The sequence below is a fragment of the Betta splendens genome, chromosome 3 (genome assembly GCF_900634795.4).
Source record: "Betta splendens chromosome 3, fBetSpl5.4, whole genome shotgun sequence".
Taxonomy (NCBI): Eukaryota; Metazoa; Chordata; class Actinopteri; order Anabantiformes; family Osphronemidae; genus Betta; species Betta splendens.
In genome coordinates, this window is record NC_040883.2 from 11,076,871 (window position 1) to 11,085,751 (window position 8,881).

An 8,881-nucleotide genomic window follows, 5' to 3' on the forward strand; every position below is an offset into this window, starting at 1 on the left:
TCATTACGCCCCACACGATCCTGCTTCTTTACTGCTTATGCAGCCAAAACCATTCACGAGTCAACCTGACCTGAGAAGCTGCATTACGGAGCTAGATGATAAGTGCTGAAACCGACCCAGCGATGTTAGCACAGCACTAGTTAGTCAATGCAGCGCCGCATTACCAACGAACCACGGCAAAGGCAAATTCAAATTCTCATCCATCTCATCAGCACGCTGAGTCATAAAACCAGCAACATACAGCTTTAATTTAATCAAGTTTATTATGTAAAAGAACAACATTAAAGACATAGGATTATGACATTAATTTAAAAAACCTGAATACCACATTCCATTTATATACTGTTAATAGGAACCTTTATACTTTGCTTATATAAAGTCGAGCATGACGTTTGTTCTTGGAGAAACGTTTCTCTGCTTGTGATGAAGTAGATAATTTCTCCCGCGACACTCGTGGTGGTCAGTTTTTTGAAGTCGTGCAGCAGATACCACCTTTAAAACTCATCATTCATTGTCTGAACATGTGGGAATTCACCGTAACAGCATTCCATTGGGGTTCACGCTGCCCAAATGGCTCCAGCATCGTTTGCGCTGCACCCGTGATTAGCTTCGTCTCATCGTTCTGCAGCAACAGTCCGACCACGGACGCCGCAAATATGTCATCTACTCTCATTTGAAAGTCATTTCATGTTTCCTCTGGATGCAATTTCACACTAAGATTTTAAATGAAAGCCACTGCTCGATTAAAAAGATAGTCGTCCATCTGCTAAAACACAGCGTGATTCTACTGGCTTTGCATCTGTCCCACATCACATGTGCCTGTGATGCGTCTGCTCATTAACGGTAGGCCGAGCGTGTCACAGGTTCGCTGAATGAAACATGCAGGGTATAAAAACAGAAAGTGACATCTGAGCCAGACCCTGCTGCTGAAACGATGCCGTCCAGCAGAGAAAAGCAGAAACAATAGAAACCCTGATATCAGTGCTTTGTCACCGTGTCCCACAATAGATACACTGTTTGTCACAACTTCAGATACTGGAACATCATTTAGTGTAAACGCTGCAGGTAGAGCTGTTTCTCCTGACAACCTCCACAGGTGAGAACAAACAGCAGAATATTGTCCAACGTACAATAAAAATGCGACTTAACCCCAGATTTAACACTTCAACGACCAGGAGGAACTCCTCCCGTTCACCCTCTGCATTAAATAAGCAGTAAAAACAGAAGAACACCTTTAGAACCATGGCAATAATGACAGTGTATCAAGCCAATAAAATCACTGGACTGATGTGACTGATGGCGTCGGAGGCCTGGTTGTGAGTTGATGTGTAAGACGACTGAAGACGTACTGTATGTGCTACTTCTTGTCTCTAAACTAATGTAGGACAGGTCGTAAAATAAACCTGGCAGCAGCGGAGCGGCGCTCTCAGCACAACAGCGCCTGGTGCTGTGGGTCAGGATGACCTCAATGAACCAAAGGAGGCCGCCTTGGCTTAGACTCTGGGTTTTAAATGCTGAAGCTCTGATTCAGGTGTTGTGAAGTAGACTCCAAGTCTAGAAAAAACTCTTAAATTCCACTTAAATTAGGGATTAATCAGCTTCAACATCCAAAGCTGTTCAATCTGACATCACTTCCTTTTCGTACCACATGGAGACGTGTTATTGTTTTGGGGGTTCACCGTGAGACGAGTCGCAGAGCAGCATGTAGAAGTGGAATGAACACATACGTATGAGTCATACTAAACAGATTTCTTTATACCCAAATGGAGAATCATAATAACAGCAACACTGTGGAGAAACAATGTTCTTGACTGGCCCTGGATCAATCAACGATTCAGCCTGAGGAAGGAAAAACACGATAAGAGGCTGTCAGACAGGAAAAGCCACTCTGCCCTGAAGAATGAGGCTTGTGTTCACAGAAGCCTGTTCATTCATTTGAAGATGGTGAAAGCCTCATTTCCTGGCAGAGATGCACACATGCAAATCAAGGCAGCACAGTTCCATCTCTCATGTCCACTGTGCTCCACGTCCGGGCTTTTTCTCAAGTGCCATGTAAAGTAGAGCATGTCCTTGACTCAGAATCCTTCAAGCATTTCTACCATTTAGATTCACGTTTCTGGGTCCAGTGATAAAGTAAGACATGTTGCCGATCCCTCAAAAATATTTTTAAAAAATTCATATGCTAATCTTGTGTCTCGTGTGCCGCAGAGACAAAACGCTCAAGTTATGTGCTAAAGGTGCACGAGCTGAGTCCAAACAGCGCCTTGGGTGGTGTCAGAAACAGGTCGACTCGCTTGAGCAGAGTACTGCATGCTTTACCTAGAAACGCATAAACCCAATAACTTCTCATGTTAAAAGATCACAGTTGTTCCCCAAACACAATTCATAGATGTCAGCGGTGCTTGTGATGCACTGGGCTTCCACCGGAGCAGCCCGTCCTCGTTGTCACCCACACACGAAGGATGGACTCAGGGAGCAGTGTAGAAAAACCCATTCTCTTTCAGACAGAGAACTCTGAGCCGCCGCGGCGACCGTGGCTCAGCAGCATGAGGCGCCGCAGACGCAGGCCGTTGAACGGGTTGCACCACAGCAGAGAGGGCGGCCCCCCGAAAACAGCTTTCATCCCGTCCCATCTCACGCGACGCTCCCATGTGGGCTTCTCGTTCTTAAGGCGTTCAATCTCCTGCAAGAGATAAACCCCTCAGTAAACGGACCATTTGATGAGGAGCTTTGATTTACAATGTGTCAATACAGAAAAAGCAGGCTGCTATCAACACTCAGTATGACAGAAAGGGTCATGATGACAAGAAAAACCCTGAGTCTGTGTGGTTCAGTGCATACTGACCGTCTCATCGTTGCAGATGGAGTGGATCTGAGTACCAAACATCACAGCTGTGAAAGTGAGGAAGAGGATGGCTTCAAGGCAGAGGAAGATCAGGAGCAGCACAGACACTCCTGGAGAGAAGTCACTGCACTCTGATGACGGGGGAAGGAGAAAATGTGGCTTAGTTTACTGAACTAGTGCTACTGTTTCCTCCTAAGTGAGAGCCATAGAGGGCGGTACTGGCTCAAGAGTTCTCAGAATTAACCTTTTGGCTCTGCCTCATTCCAACAGTGGAAAGGCTCATTGGGAGCTCGGATGATGGAGCTACTCAACAACTGTGTTGTTACAGCAGCCTCTTTCCTTCCTGCACTTTGCTCAGCGGGCGTCATGTTATTCTGCATCTCATTCATCCTGAGAATGTGAGTGGGAGTTCAAACTCACCGTTCCACTGGACTTTAACACAGGTGAAGAAGTGCATGCCGCTGAGGCCCAGGGCGTGTGCAGAAATCAAGGCAATGTACATCTAGGGTGAGAAGAAGAGTGACCGGGAAAACCTTAAAATCCTTCCATACGTCAGTAAGGCGCTAAATGTCAGTCCAGCCGTTCACTACATCACATAAGAGCAAGCACAACGAGCTGTGGAAACACAACCCTGAGGCTGGTCAGCGCTCCTGTAGTTAAGGAATGGTGTGTGGAAAATCACGAGAGTAATGATAAGTGACAAGTTTACATGACATGAGTTGTCCCTTTTTATTCTACTACTACTTGACTACAACCACAAACAACATGAGCGATTCTGGAAACTCACAGTGAAAAGGACGAAGAATCTCTGATTCTTTTCCCCCACGCAGTTGTTGACCCATGGACAGTGATGGTCCATCTTCCGAATGCATCTCTTACAAATACTGGAGGCAGGAGAGAGAAGATTTTACTCTGTGACACTGCCTGGGCTGTGGGTTTCAGACTCATACATGTTGATCAGTATTAAAAATTTAAGCTGTGGGTTCTACAGTAGCTCATCCACAGAAACATGGGCAGTGCAGATCCTGTTTCGTTCGGTACCGGCTACTGCACATGCAGAACGTCTGGTCTGTTGAAGTTGCTCAGAACCAGAACTCCTGATGACGGAGGGGTCCTGACCTGCAGTGATGCGCCCTCTCAGGCTTGATGCTGCAGCACTTTGGGCACTTGTAGATGACCTCGCCAGGCTTCAGCTGCAGGCTCTCCATATACTCCTTGGTTGCGTTGCCCTTAGGAACCGCACCCTTAGAAAGGAAAGGACAAATACGTTACGGCATCCGTTTAGAAAATTTAAGCTAATCATATGCATGGCAAGTTTGACTCTGAAGAAAAACCAACTCCATTTTGTTATTAGTTCGACCAAATTCAGGCTGCAAAAACTCATCTCTTAAACCTCACTGTAACAAGCATACCTACATCCTGGCTCTATCCTTATCCTTATTGTCTTTCTTCCTATCCCTCATTCTGTTTCCATGCCCCCTGTCACCCATCCTTACCGGGTCAGTCAACATGGTGCGCAGATGCGAGGCCAACGCGAGCACGGCCAGGGAGTTGAAGGCGGCCCCGTTCAGCAGCGAGTACCAAAAGTTCTTGGCCGGGAGCAACATGACGAAGTTGACCACAAACTCGGCGTACAGCACCAAAAACCAGGTCATGGTGGCGCACACCATGCCGCAGCCGTCCTGAATGAACCACAGCGTGCGGTTCCCAGCAGTGTGGCCGGCGTGGGGACCACCGCCCATCACTCCGGCTGCCAGGCTCCCTGCCTCCACATCTGCACCCGCCGACAGCAGGGGGTGGTGCTGCTCCATGTCTCGCAGTCGATGGTTTGAAGACTGCATCCTGCCCTGGGGGTGGGAGGCACAGGTTGAATTCAGGGCAACCGTCTAGACTCACGGTTATAACCCAGAAGGACTGGGTAGTCCAGCATCTGTGTCTGATGTCTAATGGGTTAAAGTGAAAACAACTGCATAGGCCGACAACAGGCATCACCTTTTTCATGCTGTGACAGGACAAAGGCTATGTCTAAATAAAGGCGGATCAACCTTCATGCTCAGGGCAGCTGTAATTACAAGAGACGCGAGTCACTGGAGGTTTCTTCTTCTGTATTCAAGTCAAGGTCACATGAGAACAGAGGATGTGCCTGGGAGGCCGCTCACCGCTTCCAGATAAATCAATGGCTGCCCTGGTATCTTTAGGAAGCTGATCCTGCAGCTGACAACAACACAGGCTAATAATAATCTGGAGGCCCAGTTAACTGCTCCAGGAAGCAAAACAAGGCAGGACTAAGACACATGCAGAATGTGTTCAGGAAGATCACTTTCAGAAAAATGAACAGCTTCCGTGTCACAACCACTAATCTCTGAACTTGTTATTTTCTTATTATCTCCTCTTTTCTATTAGCTTGACCAGTTCAGACAGCCACCCTCCTCTCTATGACACCCGATATAGGATCTGTCCATTAACGAGCTGTGTTTAACAAGCTTTTACACCTCTCCAGCCATTAGATATTTAATCGTTTGCGTCCTACAGAATTACTTCACGCTGTAAGTGAGAGACGTTTAATGAATATGTTGATGTGTTCTGGGAGAGTTTGATGTCTGCTCGGCTTCGCTAATCAAAGGAAAATGAGGCATTTCCTTGTGAGTTGGCTGGTGCAGAGCTCAGCTGTCAGTCTTTAGCTGACTCCCTACTGGGCTGCTTTCCAAACACCCCGCTGCTGTTTGTTTCTGCTTACATCCGAAAACTTTTCATGTCAGTGGGTGTCACTGAAATTGCTTGCAAAATGGAAATGCCAATAGAGATGAGAGAGTTTAGGCTTGTAGAGCTGAATCCGCCAAACAAATGCTGTACCATGGGAATGTGGCTCTGAATACAAACCTTCAGTGTCTGACACACAAACGCACATGTTACACAGAGGAACTGAACAAAGGCAGCAAAACACAAACAGCACATTTCAAACAGTTAATCCAACATTATTAGTTTTGAGTCTCATCTCTATGGATGCGTGTATTTGCAATAAGATGAAATAGGGATCCAACACTGAAGAGGGAGGATTTGCATCACTCTCATGAGGCCCTGCATCATATAGGTTCTGGATAAGGGCTAAATCCCTCTCTATCAAAAGGTGGTGGACATTTACTTTCAGTCTGTGCTGAAGGTGATGGTGTAGACCACACAGATAGAGGAAAGATGGGCAGTGCAAGGTCTCCTGCTGAAAACAAACCCCTGGGCTCATGGTGCTAGAGCAGGGTCGGGCATGTTTTACGTTTGCTAATGTGAGAGACTCAGACCATTACAGAGGGGAATGAGCCCAGACGGCTACAACACAACAACAGCAAATAACCCAGAGGTGGGTTTAAAGACTTTACCATCAGTGTCTAAGGCATCTCTGTAGGAAGCCACACCTGAAGACGCCCAAGCCTTTCAGTGCACCTCACATCATTTTATCAGTTCAGTCAGTGTTCAGCCAAAGCACGACGGGATCATAAACATCAGAATCTGAATCGTTTTTATACGCCAGGTTTGCACAAGACAAACAAGGAATTGCAGCCGGTAATTCAGATTTTGTGTCTATTCCCACCAGACCTGAGGGAACCTGCCTGAGTTAAAGAAGTTATTGGGATGCTAGATGCTGGAAAGGCTTTAATCGTGTTACAGCTACAGCATATTGCATCTATACTTTTGATACTGTACTTAGCTGGAGATAAAATCTGATTTTATGGCCAACCACTCCAGAAAATCCATATTAATCCCTCTAGTTGTTGTAATCTTCCCATTTGATAAAGAAATTTTAAAAAATTAGGATGAGGGTTTGGGTGGGACTCAAACTAAACCCTTAACCAACTTTCCACCAATTTCCCACCTAAATATCTGTAAAACATTTTGTGCATGAATTTATTTTATAAATAAAAGCTGCCAATCTATTCTGCGTGTACATCAACAAGACAACAGATGGTTGCAGTGGATCAGCGCTAATCCAAGGTCATTTTAATGAGTCGTTCTTGGCTTTCATAACCTGTCGCCTCAGACAATCACTGAACGACCTCACACCTTTGCTTTGTTGTGATCAATCAGAGCAACACATGTATTAAATAATATCATCATCACCCTTTAAGGTGATTATTAAGTTATTATATTTATACTATATAAATGATATAGTTATTATTATTAAATATGAGAATGTGGTTATTAAGATATTAAAGTGTATTTGCTACAAACTGCTGTTCATGACTCATTATCACTGTGAACAAAAAAAGAAAATGCTTTTGGACCAGTTTTGGCATACATGTATTGATCTTTCGCTGATCAATGAAAAGGGAAATTGAAGCCACGCCAGCTGTAGTCCAGCTGATACTGTGGTAACACAATAGCGTGGTCTTAAAATACTCCTCAACACCAAGACATTCAATTATTTGCTTTAGATTTCAGCAACAAGAGCACAAAATAAAAATATTTTACTTTTTATTATCATAGAAATATAATCTTAAATAAAGGATTGTCTTCAAATGAAACAACTCTAGAAAAAAAAAATCTTAAGTACAGTATTGAAAATGTGTTTCTACATAAACACTCTGTTGACAGACTGTTTAGGCTTTTCTTCAGCAAATCAAAACAAGAAATGTCCTTCGATAAGCTTTGCACATGAGATAAACAAATACTGTGGGCTTAGCTGCTTCCTCTGTTTGCTGCTGTCACACGTGCAGAGAAGCCCGTAAACACCAACAAGACTCGAACTGAGAGGCAATGTACCTAATGTGCTCTCTCCTCACAGTAGCATGCTGCTCTTTGAACCTCCAGGACCAGCAGTCAGGATGAAGTACATACGCAGACCGACACCTGGAAAGACACAGATACACACAAAGTCTCAACCGTCACAGCAACCAATGAAGATTACCTACAAGAATAATTCACTGGAGGCTAGTGGTAAAAAGTGTGTTTTACTAATGCTCCTGTAAAAGTCACAAATTAGTTCAGAAATGAAATTCAAGGCATGTATGCATTCAAGTTAATGTGGTATCAATTATTATCTTTCCAGTTTAACGTCAGACATAAAAGATTTTAATCAGAACTCGATTTGCAGCTAAAGGCCCAATAAGGTTTAGAAAGGCTCTTGTGTTTTTTTTCCAGCATCACTTCCCAGGTTCATTAAAAATAAATGATTTTAAAAAGGAAGTCATAAACAAAAGGGCACCTTACACTAAGTCACAACCTCTTCTATAATAGGTTTTACATGGTGAGACTCTAAGGCGTCCAACTATTTTCCTACCGTTTCCTCCCTGAAAACACATCATCTACCTGCTCATTCATAGCTGGTGACACTGCAGGATTTTTCTGCTAACAGTGTAAATTTTAGATCAAATCAGTCCCGTGAAAACTTCAGCAACACCATTGCTGACTTAACATGATGTTGTCAGAGTGTTTAAAAATCATGATCACGCAGGGCAATATGGAATCAGAAAATAACACAGGCATAATAAGATCAGTGTGTAGTAACAGAGATTACATCTCTTCCCCGCATCGACCAGATGATAAATCACAGCACATTGTCGTTAATCATCCGCCATCTGTGGGCATTTTAGTGGAGCTGTCACCAACCATCCTCGCTAGCTGCTGCGTTGACCTGGATTATCCTTCACACTACATGATATCAGAAAAGGTCGTGACTGAAACTGAAAGCCCCAAAACAACGCACGCACACGGCCGTGCACAGGAGCTGCTAGCCTGCCAATTCACTGGACTGCCTGCTAAACCTCGCCTGCTAACTAGCCGCTAATGGAAGCTAACAAGGCTAGCATGCTAATGCGCTAATGCCAGTGACGGAAGGGAAAGCGGGGCTAAATCACGTACCTCAATATTTACAGCTTTCATCTGCTAGGAACGTCGTTTCAACACATGTTGACGTCCCGTTTGAGGTAAAGTGTCGCGCCAACACAGCCGTGCCCGCAGCAGCAACGGCTACACATCGCTCAGCGACCTGGGCTGACAGCTTTAATGATGGAACTTCCGGGGTTCGCCTCGGGTTTCTCCGTCATT

At 44.7% G+C, this 8,881-nt stretch overlaps 1 protein-coding gene across 1 annotated transcript; it reads right to left on the minus strand.

The window, feature by feature from the left end:
• Positions 1 to 244: 244 nt before the first annotated feature.
• Positions 245 to 8,881, minus strand: zdhhc7 (zinc finger DHHC-type palmitoyltransferase 7). Its single transcript, XM_029145424.3, has 8 exons — positions 8,696 to 8,881; positions 7,598 to 7,684; positions 4,342 to 4,692; positions 3,965 to 4,089; positions 3,633 to 3,729; positions 3,266 to 3,347; positions 2,846 to 2,976; positions 245 to 2,683 (listed from the first exon to the last, which is right to left on the minus strand). The coding sequence occupies exons 3-8, from the start codon at positions 4,684 to 4,686 to the stop codon at positions 2,501 to 2,503; spliced, it is 963 nt and encodes a 320-aa protein (XP_029001257.1). The 5' UTR covers positions 4,687 to 4,692; positions 7,598 to 7,684; positions 8,696 to 8,881; the 3' UTR covers positions 245 to 2,500.